The sequence below is a fragment of the Corapipo altera genome, unplaced genomic scaffold (assembly GCF_003945725.1).
Source record: "Corapipo altera isolate COAL_440 unplaced genomic scaffold, ASM394572v1 55, whole genome shotgun sequence".
Taxonomy (NCBI): domain Eukaryota; kingdom Metazoa; phylum Chordata; class Aves; order Passeriformes; family Pipridae; genus Corapipo; species Corapipo altera.
In genome coordinates, this window is record NW_020884882.1 from 12,938,885 (window position 1) to 12,955,973 (window position 17,089).

Here is a 17,089-nt window from a genome sequence, read left to right on the forward strand (position 1 = left end):
TGAGGCAATAAGGAGGTTCATGCTGGGAAGCCAAGGCTGAGCTCTGCCAGAGGCAACTGGGATGAGGGGACAGGTGACCTTCCAGCTGTCACCAATATGGATGGGTGGAGAGGTCCCAAATTCTGCTTTGCCAGCCCTTATAGGGCCAGGAGCCCCCCATCACCAAGATTCTGCAGAAATGCCACAAATCCTGGCAGCTGTGTTTCCTATGCTATGAAATGCCACCTTTTGCACCATTCATGGCCTCCAACAGTGCTACTTGCTTTCCTGTTTGTTTTTGAGCCTCTTGCCTCTCTGGATCCGGTTGAGTAGCAACTCCATCCTCGTCAATGCCAAAACAAGGGTCCCAGTTAAGCTTGAGTGACGAGTAGCAGCTCATCAATATAGAAACGTCTATCGCTGAATTTAAACCGAGGGGCAGCCAGCACACCCACCTCCTGACAAGGCTTATGGGCTCTGAGCTGGGTCACACAGAGATCAAAGGGCTGTAACCATGTCTGTACCATGACAGGGGGCACATCCCTCCAGCACTGACCCAGAGCCACAGGCCCTGCTGCAGTCTGCCAGCAGGCAGAGTCCACAGAGCTGCAACAACGTACAGGAGAGTTGGATCTACTCTGTCTTCTGCCAACCTACAAACCCACCCAACTTCTTCCAACAGTAGAGAATACACTTATTTTATGAGGCAAAGTTGGCCCCTGGGACTTGCCTTCCTGAAGGGACCCAGCCTCACACCCTGAGGTTCAGACACACCATCCCATCCACGTGCTCCAGGAGGAGTCCATCTAAATGGACTTATAAGGTCTGAAAGTCTCTGAGAAGCCACATGAGGATTTTTGCCCTGCATAATTGTAAAATCAAGCATGAAACAACCCTAGAAAAAATGTAAAAGACCTGGAAGAAACAGGGCACAGCTCCTTGCAGGCTGGATGCCTTCAGACAGTGCGGGCTGGCACAGCAAGAGCCTGGATCTGCTGACTGCACGCCCAAGGATTAGCGTTTTGGATGATTCACGGCTTCAGGGATAATAAAAGCCTCAAATGGTCCCCCCTCCCCTTCCACAGAGTCCATTATCACTTCATCTGCACCAAGCACGTCTCCCCTTGACCTTCAGGATCACTTTCCCAAGCCCTTTGAGACCCAGCCGTTCCCCAGAGGGGACAGCTCCAGATAGCAGGAGCGAGGGTTTGAATTATTACCTGTTCCTGTTTGGTTTCACAACGACCACAAGACGATACAGCAATCTCAGGGCAGACAGCCCTGGCTCCAGATGTCCAACCATCCATGATATCTGCCAGCCAAACACACCAGTGTTGTATCTGGCATGTCCACAGTGGGTTCCCACCAGGAGGAGGACACGGCTGTCGGGATGGGGAGGCCCCCTTGCATTTAATCTGACCTCTGCTACAGAGAGGGTTTTCTTGACTGGTGGTTCTTGGCATAATTTCAATACATAAACTTAAACAGCCCAGAGTCAACAGGACTGAACATTTTTTTGGCAAAAGGTTTGTTTATTCCCCAAGAGGGGAATATAGGAAACTCTCATCTCAAGTATTTTTCCACTATGGAGAAGAATTAAAGAAAACCGTCAGACAGATCCTTTCCTTCCTATTCCACCCTCCAAATGGGTGTTTTCTCTCTGGCAGATAAAAGGCAGAATGTGAATCAATCTGGGCAATGCAACTGCAAATAATGAAAATCTGCATCAGACCCTCCTCATGCTGAACCTCAGTTTTCATTCCCAGTACTGCCCATAATTAATTTTCTGTCCCAACACAATCAAATACTGGGCAAGACGACGTCCCCAGCAGCACACCCTGCTCATCAGTGCCAGCTCTATGGAGAGGGAAGGCACTTGGACTCTAAAATAAGCAATACTAATATTTAATCATGTAACATACTATCAATAGGACTTCCCACTTCCAACTCCTATCCCTAACAGCAAACCTGGACCAATCCCACATGCTTCCTATAACCTGCTGACATTACAGTGAAATTTTAGGCATTTTGCTAAAACCCTACCAGAAATCCGTGAAGGAACCAAGCCAGGCTGTTGTGGCATGCTCTGCCTAAAGCACGTCACTGAAAATTAAAACAGACTTACATATTTACGGCCCCAGAAAGTGCATCTTGACAGCTTGTAATGGAGTGATACAACACTCCCTGCTAGGCAGAGATTTACAGAACTGTGCTCATTAGGACCATTTGTCAATGGGTGCCCAAGCGTTTCCCTGTGCCCACTGTCAAAAACCAGCTCACGCCTGTTGCTAATGCAGGTAAGAGCTTAGATGGAGTAAGATGTGGTTAATGAGATTAACAAAACATGAAGAGCAAGTGACACACCCAGCAGCAAAAGCAATATATTGGACTACAGCATAGAAGCTTACCAGCCCACAGATTCTTTGTAAATATTAACAACTCGATGAGGACAGGACTTCAGACAACTTTTAAGTGACTAAAGGGACAGCAGGTGTGTCTGCCCCTGCTGAATTGTGTTAATAACACTTCATAAAGTAGGAATTTATCACCGGGAAAAGTGCTTTATATAGTGACTTTCCTCTATTCTTGATGCCTCTTGACCTCACATAAATACTTTCTCTTGTGTTGCTGCAGGATCATTGGAATAAGTCATCCCTGGGTCCTTCTAAATGTCATTATTTTCTATTAAGTCAATTCTTGAAATAAATTTTAGGCATACCACAGACAGAATTTAGAGTGGCCTTACTTTTAGAAAATATCAACTAGCCTCTCAAGTTAACCTGAAAGGTATTTCACAGACACATAAATATCAACAAATACTTCTTAGAATTGCAAGTGAGATACAAGAAAATGTGGAGCTTCACAGCTAAAGTATGATACTTTATTACCCTGCATCATGAAGATGCTTCAAAACATTTCCATTAGGATTTCCCATCTTATTCCCTTCAAGATATTTAGAGCCAGAAAAATAAATACACTGAAACAGCACACAATTAGAGTAGATAGTTGAAAGCTTGACAGTCAGGGGTTTCAGAGGGCTCGTCAGGTTACTCAGGTGATGTCAGTAACAGTCCTATTTCATGAAAATAACCACTGAATTCTGAATTGCAATTCTGCAACAGGACAAGAACATCCTGTGCTGCTGCTCACAACCCAGTCTGATCCTAAGGCGACTTTCTAAAGAGATCAGACTTAGGGAAGCATCACCAAAGTCTCCGAGGTGCTCCCATTCCTCACATTCACACATGAGAACCAGCAACACAGATCATCCTGCTGCAGCTGGACTGCTTCAGCAACAGGTGCCTTTTCCGTAGGCTTTGGGTTTGTTTTAAAATAAACAGAAGGGCAGAGCGTGGCAACCTCAGGCTCTCATGGAGGCCAGTCTGCCTTTCGAGGTGCCACGAGAAACAGGTGTGAGGAGGAAGCAGCAAGGCAATGGAGGGGAAAAATATGAGCGGGGTTAAAAGTGCAAGAGAAAAAAATGGGGGAAGGAAGAGAAAGCAGGGGAGGTACAGAGAGAGACGATGGATTTAGCAGCTTTTGAATATGCCAGAGCAGCAGGATCTTGGCAGCAGAATTTTGAAATGTGCTCTCTGACAAATCCTCTTTTGTGACGAATGCCAGACGCTTCCCATCATTTCCCAACCTTTCAGTTTATGGTCTGCTGGCACACTCAAGAAAGTTATTTTTCTATTGAAGGAAGATCAGGATGCGGAAAGGCCACGAACAAGGGGCTCCCCCTGGCACAGGACAGCCAGAGCCCAACCTTCCCCCACAGCCAGCAGGGAGCTTTGCTGGGGGTAGGGCTGCAGGGTCTGCCACTTGAGCACCAGATAGCAGCCGCCTGCTCTGAGAGGTATTTGAAGGAGCATTCTAAGAGCCTTCCAAACTCCATACCTGAAAAGGAACGTGATAAGCAGTGCAGATGGCTTTTTCAACTCCAGCTTGTTGTACATGTATGCTGCGGCTGTGCTGTGGGTTCCCACCCTGCGCTGCTGCACAACAGCTTTAGTTTCACAGCTCAAGAGGGACCTGCACCAAACACGAAGTGTGGTTGGGACTGGCCAACCATTCCCCACACGTGGACCACAGACTTGGAGTCCCAGACCTGACCTCCAGCTCCAACTCTGCTCCTTGAGGTTAATATCTCTGCTTCCTGAGCACAGTCCGACTGTTGAGAAGAGGAGCAACAGTGCCTACTGATCTCCCAGGGTTTGGTGACCCCACATGTTGGCTTTTGGAAGATGGACCAAGAGCATCAAGAAAAATTCAACATTTCTCATATCAGCTATATCCCCACACCTCTCTATCTGAGGACATGGTGACCAGACAAATGGGAACATGAGCTGCTTCCAGAGCCACCCCTGCAGATGAGGCACTGTTAGAATTTCCACTTTGAAGACAACAAATGGGGTGCTGAGGAAGCAGCTCTCCATGGCTAGAGAAAATCTGCAACCTGAAGCTGCCCTAAATCCTCAGGTCTTCTTTTACAGCTCTTGATGTGAAATATGAATATTTTGAAGACAAACTTTTTTGCTCCTTGAACCTACCACCTACAATGGGTGATGACTCACATCCCATATACCTGGTACATGTTTAAAGAGCTGCTTGGCCATACCCACAGCACACGTTAGCAGTGCTCCCCCAAAAGACCAGACAGAAGCAGAATGGCTCTGCTTTACCTGGGGATTTACTGCCAACCAAAAGATGGATATTCACAGTTGATACAACGCTTGAAGGATCCCAAACCCTTCCTCGCAACAACAGACTGTTATTTCTAACACCCACACTTTCTTCCTGTTCACACAAAAGTCAGCTTAGCCATATTAGTTGTGGGTTTTTAGCATGTCTGAGTACTAGCTTGTTTAAAGCTTGTTATCACAGCCCAGCTTGCTGATACAGAGATACATTGAACCACAAGAAAAATAAAGTATCCAAATAACGATAAAGACCTGACAAATCTGCAAAAGCAAAAAAGCTGAGGTTGAAAAGCTGTCATTCCATTTCCTCAAAACACAAAATACACCTCGCACGACAGATCTCAACACCCATGAGAAGGAAAAGCAAAAGGTTTATTTTTGCTTTACTAAAGTGAGGAGGCTGTTAGGAGCCAGGCCAGAGCCCAAACTCCTGCTCACAGCTGATGGTGCAAGACTGGAGAAACTCCCTGTAGACCTGACAAAGTTTTTCAGATATTCCACAAAAAGAAAGGTAATACAATGCATAAACCATGAAATGTGATTTTTACAGTAGGAAAAGGTAATGTGTTTTAATGCTGAATCTGTACTTGAGGGAAGGGGAGAGCATCTTTTACCTACAGCTGTGGATACCATGATGCTACTCCAAGCCTAACAGCTCTGACAACTTGACCCCTGTGTGGGAGACAAGTCTGGGGACGATGAATTTCCTGGCACCATGCTTGACCTGTCTCCCATCTGTTTTGGATGCAGAGCACACACAGAAGACCTGTTTAGGTGCCTGGGCTGTAGTCACTATAGCACTGCTCTCTGAGTTAAAAGTAACTTGAAAAAAAAAGAAAAACCAACGAAAAGAAAAGAAAGTACTGTGGAGAGACAATTAAAGTGGACAAAATACAACAACCCACTTGCTGGCCCTCAGGAAACTGTATGAATATCATGCGTATGAAACAAAAAATTACTGTTCCTTACTGAACTGCCATAATTATGTGTGAATATTAACCGTTACACTGCTATACAGAAACAGTAAATCCCATGAGATCGTATTATTAAATTACTGGAAACATCTTTTTTTTTCCTCTTCATCTAATCCTTTTTGCCCATTTCACCCACAGTTCTTCCACCTAATTAATCTGCTACATAATAAGCATTCTATACGAATTCCTTGTGAGCCCTTACAGCACTGCTTTAAAATAGGGAATTGTAAAAAAAACATTAAAATTACATCATTGCAGAGACTATACACATTAGTCTACCATGAACTGGATGAATCTAAAGTAGCACCAGTGGAAAAAAGTCTCTTGCTGTTAAAAGTCTATCAAAAAATGGGGTCTTAAGTATTTCTTTTTTGTAATTACACTTGGTTTACATGGTGAATTTCCACTTTTTATTGAAAAATAAACCACCAGGAGAAAACAATGTTTTCGTCTCAAAATTGCTGCCTCAGTGCTCTGGGAGATGGAGCTCAGCAGATCCCTGCCTGGCTCCCCGCTGCCTGTGGCCTTCCCTCAGCTCTCATTCCTCGTGGCACACCAGGGGCATATAACCCCAAAACCAAACTGTAGGAGAGCAAGATTTGCATGCTTTTAGAGAAAAATCACTGCAATCTTTGACCAGCTTTCTTTGAAAAGGATATAAAATTCAATTAAGCAGAGAGCTCTTTGGGAAAGTGGGTATTTGATACCTGTAAGTAGGGGAATCATCACGATTGCATGAAATAGATATCAAACATGACTTTCCCTAAACTTGCTCATTTACTACCTTGGTTCATCAGATGATACCAAATAAAGTGAAATAAATAATCAACCCCCCCAACAAACAGGCTTTAAGTTAGTAGATCTTCGTTATCTTGCCTCAAATTATCCATTTATTGGATAAGAGGGAGCTGAGGAAAGCACTCAGCTGGGTTTGACTGAGACAGAGTTAATGGTTCAGAGAGTGCCTCGCAAGGTATTTAAAGAAAAAATGTTCAGAGTCGAAGCTGAAAGGCAGAACACACAATGACTCACTTGGCAAACAAGGCTGAGGAGCACAAGGGGCACAACGGCAGCGCCAGTGCCCAGCACTGATTTACAGCCAGGCAGACACAGCCCACGGGGAGCTGGGGTCCTGCTGGGAAAAGACTCCGAGGGTATCAGTGCATGGGCACTTAAAGAGTACACTTGGCATGGAAAACAAAATAAAAAATTGAGCTACAGTGCTGCCTATGACAGGCACCAGACGGATGCCCTGAGAGCGAATCCTCTGGTGACCCACCACCTCTTTTGTACCACCCACTGATACAGGTGTAAGGAAATCCCTGGGGGATGAAGGGGGCACCCAGACTGGGCTCCCATCTTTGGCTGCTGCATGAGACCATCGTGGATGTCCCCTTGTAACTCATCCCCAATCCCAGTGGCCCTGGAAAGGATCTTCCAGTGAACAGTTCACAACAGGTCTCCTTCCCCAACAGAAAGGAGCAGCCTAAGGGAGCAGGAGGGTTTGTGCTGGGGACACAACAGCCACACTGTGCCCATTCCAGGGCTGTCCTCAGGCCAGCTCCAGCCTGGTTCCACAGCCTGAGCTCCTGTTAGTGGCTGCATCCATGAGATGGGCTCCACTCCTGCCACACAGTCCCACCTTGAGCCCTGAGACCTCTCCAGGATGCCAACCTGAGAGAGGAGAGTAGGAATGACCAGGAGATTTAGTCCAAACTTGTCTTCCTGCTCCAGCTCCAGTCCTGGACATAGCCACACCTGGAGTTTTGGTCACATGAACCTGGTGAGATTTCCAAAAACAGGCTGGACAAGCTGCCTCCAACAAATCTCAGGTGTGCCCTGTCCCTGAAGGTACCTTAATCTTGGGGTTAGCAGTAGAGTGAGCAGGTGCTTTGCTATCGGACAATTATTAACTTCTTTCCAACAGCTATTTTCTAGCACTGCCCACATTATCATTTCCACATTCTTTTCTACCAAGAGATTTTCCAGTTTGTCTGGCAGAACAGCAAACTTCCCAAGAAAACACTACCCAAAAATCTAACAGTGAGCACTCACTCTTAGTTAGGAGAAAACTGTTAATATTGGGCTTTCTGCACCTAGACCAAGAACTTCATTTTTCCTCAGCAGAATTTTTAAATTTAGGGGTTTCTGAACCAATTACTCCACAGCCTCAGTTGCAGGGCTATCTCTCACACCAACCTTTTCCTTTTACAAACTGCCTTTATCACCCACATAACGATAAACCCCGGTGCCTCGCACATGTCAGCTATCAGGAATTCATTATTTTGTCTGTGTTATGTTATACCAGTCGGGAGTTATCTTTGCAGCCCACAGGCCAGAACCAAAATCAAATGCGTCAGCTATTTAAAGGAAATAGAAGCCCTCCTCCAGCAATTTAATTAACTTTCAGGGAGCATGGCTGGGTTTCAGTCCTGGAAATGGTAACGGGGAAAATACAGTCCAGGATTATCAGTCAGGCAATAAACTTTTTTTTTTTTAAAGTTACTTTCCTTATATAGTCCCTGTAGCTAATCTGATTTTAATAAATGTTTTTCCAATGTTAGGAGGACAGCATTTGGGACTTCTCAGTTATAAACTTTTTCATCAAGCTACAAAGGAAAATCACACTCTATACTACTGTACAGCATTTTTGAGAGTAGATGCTTAGTCTGTAAATTAAATACAAGGAAATCATTTACTTCCAAAGGAGGTAAGACTTTATATGTTGCACATTTACACGATGAATAATTACCAGATTGCCAAGACATTCTTTTTTCTTTTAAACTTAAATAAAATTCCTATCATGAACAGAATACGGACTTTTTTCCCCCAAAACTGAGCCATGCCAGAAGCTGTAACTTGAATCACATTCTCTTTTTTAAACCCTTGCATAGAGTTTAAAAGCCAAGATTTTGCAAAACCAGGCTTGCAGATTTTTGTTTCATTTGTCAATGGGAGAGTGGAGGAGGGCAATTAACTCAGAGTTTCAAAACTCCAATCAATGACTAATACTTGCTCAGGGTTCTTATTGCAGAAGCTGGACAAAAAGTGCTGGGAACTCAGCTGAGAAGCAGTCAACTGGAAGCCATCAGCCGTGAAAACCAAACACCAGCGAGCATTACACCCTTCCTCTTGAGAAAAGTGTGCCCAGCACTGCACAGGAAAGCAGAGGGGCAGGAATCTGGAGCATCCCAGCCTTGCTGGGAACAGCAGAGCTGCAGGATCCTGTGGAGGAACCATCCTGCCCCTGGCAGGACACTGTCCCATGTAAGGGGGAGAGGAATGGCTCACTGAGCTCTTCATCACACACAGCAGGGAATTATCTTGGCTGGGATCACCAGCTGGGTAAACAGGAAAAGGAAACGGGCACATGGCAAGCTACACCAACCATGGTCCACTGCCACCTTTATTCCTCATTCCTCCTGCATCCTGAAGCCAGTCTAGACTGCCTCTGAGAATCCAGAGTTGCCCAAAGGAGGCACAAGTGCATGGACATGCTGTGGGTACAATTTTGAAGCATGTATTTAAGTTTTATCAAGGTGTCTTAAAAAACAGAGTCCTCTCAAAGTGGGACTGGGGTTGCTTGTCTTACATAAAGTCTCTCTCCAAATAATAATGCACAAACTAAATGGTTCTTTAAGGTCCCTTCCAACCCAATCCATTTTATGATTCTATGAAACCCTTGTCCTGTGACAGCCCAACTTGGGACTTCAGGGTCCTACTGCAAACTACCTGCAAGGGCCAAATCCCAAAGACCCTGATACTTCCACGCTATCAGTGGTACCAGACTGCAAAGCCCCTCAAGTGACCTTTCTGGTGTAGAAACTGAAAGTTTTTACTTTCTCCAAGTGTCCACATGTCAGAGTTCCTCACTGAAAATAAACAGATTTCCAAGGAATGCACTCACCCACTCAGCTCAGACCAGGGGAGGGTGTTTCTTGGGAAGGTGCTGCTCCCTGCCATCAAGGTGTTATCTGAGAATTTGAGCAGTGGATTGGGAAAGGGGTTCCTGCAGAACCACAGGAGTGTGAAGCATTTGGACCCTGGTACTGAGCTGCCAGTCAGTGGTAACGCCACATGGTGACCCCACCATGGGATGTGTCCCCATGGAAAAGCTCCCTGTGGGACATGTCAAAAATTAGCCAGGCACAGATGCCCAGCATTGCCTGGACTACTCCAACCCTCGCTCCCAGAAAGCTAATCTCTAGGACTTCAGGCAATTCCTGTATTTACCCACATTCATCCGGCACTAATCCAATACAAAAAAAATTAACCTGCGCGTTCTCACGTAAGCAAAAATGGTGCAAGAGCTACATTCCAGAAGGTGATTCAAAGCAGAATGGAGAAATGACAGCTAACAGAGAACACACCAAACCCAAGGAACTGCAAAGGGAGGCAGATCACACTGCACAGGAGCACCACTGCAAGGCCACAGTGTTTGAACTACAGCAAGTTGGGCAGTGGAGGCCAGTCCTTCGGTATCGTTGTGAAGATATGCTGGTAATTAAGCTAGTGCTTTATCAGCACTGGCCCAAAGGACCACTTGTGATATGTGACATGGAATTCCTTCGCTTCTGGCGTGCTCACTGGGCCTGGGACAGCTGGCCATGTTCATTTGCTACAGGGGCATAACATATGCTCCGTTTAACAGAGGAAACAATTGCTGCAGCTATTTTCATGCAACTCCTAGGGGAAGAGCTGTACTTGGAAATCACTCTTGTAGCTGAGTGTTCTTCCCTCCAATTTTCCTTAAATACTTCTGAAGGCAACCACAGGCAATCCACTCCTTGCAACGTGTCCAGGGAAGCACAGAAAACAACCTCAGATGTAGTTCTTGGGCACATGAAGCCCCAAGCACAAACCTATTTATGGCAAACGATAACGAGTCGGCGTTAAGTTTAAACCGCGTCAGGGAGGTTTTCACTGCAAAGGTAGTTTTTAACCTTAATCCCTTTTCCTGATTATCAAGAGCACGTGCCACCAGTTGCTAGAGCTTAACAAATTACTTCTTGTTGAGTCAGTAGTGGTTTTCTGGTTATCTGTGCATCTGTGCCTAAACTGAGCTAAGCTTAGGGTGTCTTCAGATGTCCCCTGTGAGATCAGGCAGGATAAGGGTTTTTTCTAGAGAAAAACACAGCACACCGGAGGTACAAGCAATACAGTGTGGGTCTACAGCATGCACAGGAACAGAAATGGTCTGCACTGCCAGCCCACCCAAACGATCCGAGTCCCAAGGACGTCTTCTCCTCCCTGCAGGTGTGACAGCACGCCAACAAAAAGGAGGAGGTTTGATGGACTTCACACACTGCGTCCTACAGCAGAGAAAGGGTCTTGGGCAGAAGCACTGGCACTTAATTGACAGCTGCACACTGAGGGGAAAGCAGAGTATGTCACTCTGGCAGTCAGACGTGACTTGCTCCCTGCATTTGAGTAGACAGCTCTTTACTGAGTGTCTTCATGGTTCTCTGAAGCTGTTGTAGTTAAAGTGTGAAACACACCTCTCTTTCCATATGGAAACTCAGCAAGCAGTAAAATATTAACTGACCAAAGCCAACCTTCTGATCTCTATTTGCTTAGTGAGCTGTTTCTAATGGAAGGTCGTTCCCCTTGGCTCCAACTGGTCCGACTGTGACCCCACTTCCCCCCCACAGCCCCTTATCACAATCAGTGTAGGGTAAGAAGCACCTCCACAGGGAAGCCCAGTCTGATGATGCAGCTTCAGACAGCTCAAGCCCAGCACATGAGGCACAACACAACTGTTGGGTCAAGTGTGGGGAGGTGGAGCCCTGGGGCAGCTGCAGGAGAACACGGTTCACTGATCCCAGCGTGGGCAGCTGACGGGCCCCTCGTCCCTGCACGGGCAGGGCTGTGGGCAAGGTCACCCAGATGGACCCAAACCACAGTTCTGCAGAAGCACAGGCAAAAGTCTGCTTTGCCAAAGTTTTGCAAAGCACAGGCTTTCTGGCAAGGAACTGTGGGAGCTTCCCCTTTCTTCCACTTCAGCACTCACATTTGGGAGGGGAGCAAAGTGTGATGGCCTGAAACACTGTTTTGACTCAGAGCTTGCTCACAAAAGGCATTACTCACCCTGCAGACTCAGATTTTATCCAGCCCAGCAGCACATTTCACTTTCTTCAGGCACTGCTCACAGCTGGACTTTACCCCCATTTGTGATTGTTTGCAATACAATGCCAACACAGAAAAACACATCCATCAAGCACATTAGTATTAGAAAGGAAAATGTTATTACCTGGAATAGTCCCCTTTAGCTTCCTACAATTGAAAAACAGTGACAGAATTAAAACATGATCTCTTCAAAAGCCCTCGATTTTCCCAGCATTGTTCACTTCCCCACTCCCACAGCTCTGCAGCCAGATCGTGACCCCCGTCAGACTCCCTGCAAAACACGGAGCCTGCCTGCATGCGTTCAAGAGCTGAACTTGGCCCCTTTTAAGCTTCCAGCTGTAGATAATCCACCTATAGCATAAATAAAACTGCTTCCAAAACGGGAATGAATTTCACATTGCAAATCAAATGTCGCTTTTACTGCACAAAAAGCGAAATACAATTCTCTCCCCTGGCCGACCACATCCAGCCAAAAGTCGGCTGTACAGGCAGGTCAGCAGTTGGGAGGAATTGTGCTCACTCGAGATGAAAACAACCGTTCAGGCAGATCAAGCTGCTGCAGCTTTGCTGTGGCACTTTGTCAATGAGAATGCAACGGGGGAAAATACCCCCAATATTTTGAAGGCAGAATTTTATTCCACAGAAAGCAGCACATAATCAGAGTTTAAGTCTGAGTACAACGAAACTTGATTAACGAGAGGGAAAACTGACACTGTATATTTCAACATAACAGAGGTATCAAAACCATATGCTCTGAAAGGAAGATTCACAGGCATAATATAGCAGATTTAGCTACAGCAATTACTCTTTTCTTCCCAGATCTATGGAATGTATTTAAATTAGAATAAGTGATAAATTGAATGGAAACCTGCCCAAATAAACGAGTTCCCTTGCTGAGTTCTTCCTCTTTCAATGTAAAATTCCTCAGATAAATATTTCCCTCGCTTGCCTACGAGGAAAAAAAAACAACCCCCAAGTATTCCAGCTTTCCCCCCACAGCCGCAGAGGCCATAAACAACCCTGCGGGGTCTCGTCCGTATGGAGAGGGGGGAGGAAAAAACAAGGCAGGAGGAATGCGCTGATCCAAAGGCAGCCCGAGGGAGCGGTCCAGGGGCAGAGACACTCACCTGCAGCACCAGGGCGGCCAACTTGAAGACGGTCTCGCTCTCCACTTCGATCTGCCCCTGTGCAGAGAGAGCAGAGCGTGAGCCGGGAGCGCCCGCACCGCCCCGGGGAGGGAGCAGGGGAGGAGGGGGCACGGCGGAGGCGGTGCTGGTTCTCGGTGCCAGACCGGCCCCGGCACGGCCGCTCCCCTCCCCGGGTCCCCTCCGCTGCCACCGCGCACGCCGCGACACGGCCCGTCCTCCCCAGCCCTGCCCTGCCCTCCGCGCGTTTGCTTTACACATCTCGCTCTCACTGCATTTCGCCGGATGCTGCTCCGTGTTGCTGCATCCGACCTCAGCAGGGACCCTGTCCCGCACACTGCCAACCCCTGCCAGGCAGCAACGAAGGTATTTTAAGGGCTCGAAGTATACGCACCCGCCTCAGGGCAAGGTCCACGCTTCACAAAATCAGAGAATGGTTTTGGAAGGGACTTTAAAAGCTCATCTTGTTCCAACCCCCCTGATACGGGCAGGGACACCTTCCACTAGACCAGGTTGCTCAAAGCCCCGCCCAACCTGTCCTCAGACACGTCCAGGGATGGGGCATGGCAGATAAATGGTTGGATGGCACCCAGAAGCACACATCAGCTTGATAGGTATCAGTATTTGACAAGATCTAAACCCCTGACTTGGTCTAGAAGAAAAGGCACTTTCCCAGCTCAATGCTCTCCAAATTGTGGCAGTTGGGCTTGGGTGTAGCACAGCTATCCAGTGTGACAGCCATGTGCCAGCCAGGAGAACACCAAAAAACTGCATCCATTTCTCGGTAAAGAGTTTTATTGCTTGTAGTTTTAGGACAATTCATTCTTTGTTGTGATGGTGGTACACAGCCTGCCGATGCTGACTAAGCATAACTAAGCTTCCTTTGCCCCACTCAGTCTGGATCTGACAGCTTTCAGTTCTTCCAAGTCCACTGGAATTGTAGAGCAATGTTCCAGCATGGACCCTCATGCTGGAAATCTCCTGTGCCTTGACCCCACTCCAAAACCAGTCCTGCCCTGACATGCACTCAATAACTCTGGAGATGCCAAAACATCAAAACTACACAAGGATCCTTTTTTTTTTTTTTAACTGCTTGCAAGCTTAAGTGCAAGCTTTCAAACTTAGTTTCTTACCAGCAAAAATCTGGGTGTTGGTTCTATTCTGGGACCAGCAATAACACTGGAAGGGTAAAGGAGATGCACTGACAGTTGGACTTGGGTTGTCAAAGCCACCCTTTACACTCCTACATCCTGCAAATGGTGTGTGAAGAGCAAAACTGACCCCACAAACACAGATTTTTCTTATCGACCTTCTGCAAGTGAAGATAGTGGTCATGATGCCTGTCTCCTGCCACTGAGATCCCAACATATCCTTTGTCCCCAGGATCCATTTGCTGTATGAGGAGACAAAGCAGACTGAAAGCTGAAATAATGCCAAAACCAGGGGAGAAGGAAGATCTACAGAATTACATACAGATACACGAAATGACATCTTGAAATATATTAGGGCACATCTGGAGCTGAGCTAATTTACCACAGCTGCAGGTCTGGCCCACAGAGACTAAATTCAAGAGTGAACAAACAAATAATTCAATTTTCATGGAAAGGAAGTTTTTTTGCCAGCTTTGTCAATAAAACATTCCAGCAGCAGCGCTCCCCCAGGCTTCTCCGACAGGCAGACCAAGAGCAATTTCCCCTTCCCAACAGGTGTGGCAACAGCTATGCAGGAGTAGCCTCCAAAGCATTCCCAGACATAATGTATTAGAAGAAGAGGAGGGGCACATCACAAGTTAAGAGAAAAAGAAATAGCTTGAAGTTCATCCTTCCTTCAGATCTCTTTCATGTTGATGCTTAAGAAAAGAGGCAAGATCTCTTCACGTAGGTGCAATTTTAAGGCACTTTGCTACTTCCAGGTCTGTATCAGGTTAGTCTTTGTCATGCACATCTGAGCTCGCTTTTTAAAGCTTCTCCTCAAACAGCCTCTGAAGCCAACTATAGTTGGGGGGAGGATTACAGGAGATCAGGTCATCCAGGCACCGTGTGCTCCTGCACCAGCAGGTAGAGAACTCAGACATGAGAAAATGCCATCACAGGGAACCTCAGCTCAGCAGGAAAGATGGGATCTGGCTCAGTAAAGCTGTCTGTGGAACCACAAAATCAGGGAAAACAGGGCCAGAAGGGACCTTAAAAGCTGATCAAGACCATCTCCCTGCCCCAAGGCAGAATCAGCTACATGTGGCTCATCGCCTTCTAAACCTACAAGAAACTCAAGGAGATTTAACTCTCCAAAGCCCTCCCTGATTTGTTGCTGGCTCCCAGATATGCTGCAGCAGTGAGTCCCTGATGACCCACAGCAATAGCTCCTGCTGGCCTTACTGGGGTGTTTGGGACTTAATAACCAAGCATCTCCTTACTTTTCATCTTCAAAGCACCTCACAGCCATTATCTAATTAGCAATAGTAATTACGAGGCTGCTCTTTACTCGTTCCTAGATACCAGGGTTAAGAAACTCTGGTCACTTTACTGGCTGCTATGGCATTGCTACAAGTGTTACAGTGATCCCACAAACCACTTCATACAGGGTTTTAGGAGACGAAAGGGAGGCTGAAGGGGGACTGACTTCTCCAGGTGGTGAAGTTTCAGTCTTTGCTTTCAGAGTGAGGGATTTGTTGTGCCAAAGCAGTTTTGAACACATTTGCTTAGAAGCTGTAGAGGAGTGAACAGGTAAGTGAGTCCTCCCTAATGTGACCTCTTTCAAGGATGCTGCAGGTGTCTTGACCAAGCAAAGGGGACAAACAGGATGCCCCAGGTGCAGGGCTGCCACCATGTCTCTCCAGCTGTTGCAAACGTCAGAACAGGGTGGACCAGCTCTAATTGTTATCCTGTATCACCATACCATAATATAGTGGCTAGAGACTGGGGCCACTCTTGAGTGAGGCTCAGTGCCAAAAAAAAACCCCAAAGAGCAATAAGGAGAACACCCACCCTTTGAAGGGGCTAAAAATCACAGAAGAAAGGATGCAGGGAGACAAAGGGACTGCCCTGAAGTCCCACAGTAGCTAAGTAGCAGAGCAAGGATTTGAAGCAAAGGATCCAAAGCCCAGCTCAGCCTTTATCTGACAGACTAATGCTTTACAAGTGACAGTCTCTTGGACAATTCCCTCTGAGCCTGGAATTATTTTTCATCATAACATAACATTATTTGCCATCTGGCTCCCCAATTGGCCATTGCTCTAATGTAATCCAGCCCTGCCCTGGGCTCTCACGGAGTTTGGACAGCCCTTGGCTTGACACAAATCCATGCAGATAGCTCTGGAGTGCAGGACATGTCACTCTGGAGTGCAGGACCATGACTCTTCCCACTCAGGCAATATTTTGATTTTATAATCATCCTCCAGCCTGAAGGCTGGCAGATGGGGGTTTCTCTTTTAGTATCGCTTTATCAGCAAGGTCAGATTTCAAAAATAGATGAGGAAAACGGCTGTAAGAAGATTCATTTGCAATCCCTGCAATCACCAGGGTAATTCAAGCAGAGATTTCAGTGAGCAAGTGGGGGGGCCCTGAGAGCCTGGGCAGCGAGTGCTCCCATGGCTGTGTGTCAAAACTGAAGATGGAAGGTTTTCCTAGATTTATCCCAAGTGGGAACAAGGTCACTAGCATGAGGTTAAGTAGATGCATGTAATTCAGATAATGGAATCTGAGTCTTCTACATTTGAGATGTAAATAAGTTTAAACAGACTAGCGGGTGCAGCTCCAGGGAGGGGATGAAACTGATATTTTTCAATTAGAGTTTGCACAGGGACCAATCATTTTAACCAGCGAGACAGATTCAGCCCCCTGTGTAGCTCCTCCAAAAAGCCACTGGCTTATCTAAACACTGCATTTGGTCCAGCAGATTCAGGTGGTGGCTTTTGTCATGCTGACAAACAGCAGAGTAATAAAAGGTTGTAGCAGGTGTCCAAACTGGGTGGCAATTACTGTAGAGCAGGAGTAGGTCACTATCTCAGCAGTTGGTAAAGACCAACTCACCCTTCAGTGCCCACGGGCAGAATTTAGTCCCCAGTTCAGAGAGGAGCTCAAGTCTTTTGCTGTACAGACACAGACTTAGAATGTGATAAAAATCACAAGCTTGGTCATGAATAGAGCAGTGAACCCTCATTACACAC

The 17,089-nt window shown here is 46.5% G+C and overlaps 1 protein-coding gene across 3 annotated transcripts in view; it reads right to left on the reverse strand.

Moving 5' to 3' along the window:
* FRMD4B (FERM domain containing 4B) overlaps window positions 1-17,089 on the reverse strand; it is an 82,504-nt gene that overhangs the window by 29,179 nt on the left and 36,236 nt on the right. For 2 of the 3 annotated variants that reach the window (XM_027640546.1, XM_027640547.1), the window contains exons 6-7: window positions 12,907-12,963; window positions 11,904-11,926 (exon numbers count right to left, since the gene is read on the reverse strand). In XM_027640546.1, the coding sequence (XP_027496347.1) occupies window positions 11,904-11,926; window positions 12,907-12,963 (80 nt within the window). The remainder of the gene's footprint in view (window positions 1-11,903; window positions 11,927-12,906; window positions 12,964-17,089) is intronic. The other variant, XM_027640548.1, reaches the window with a different exon arrangement.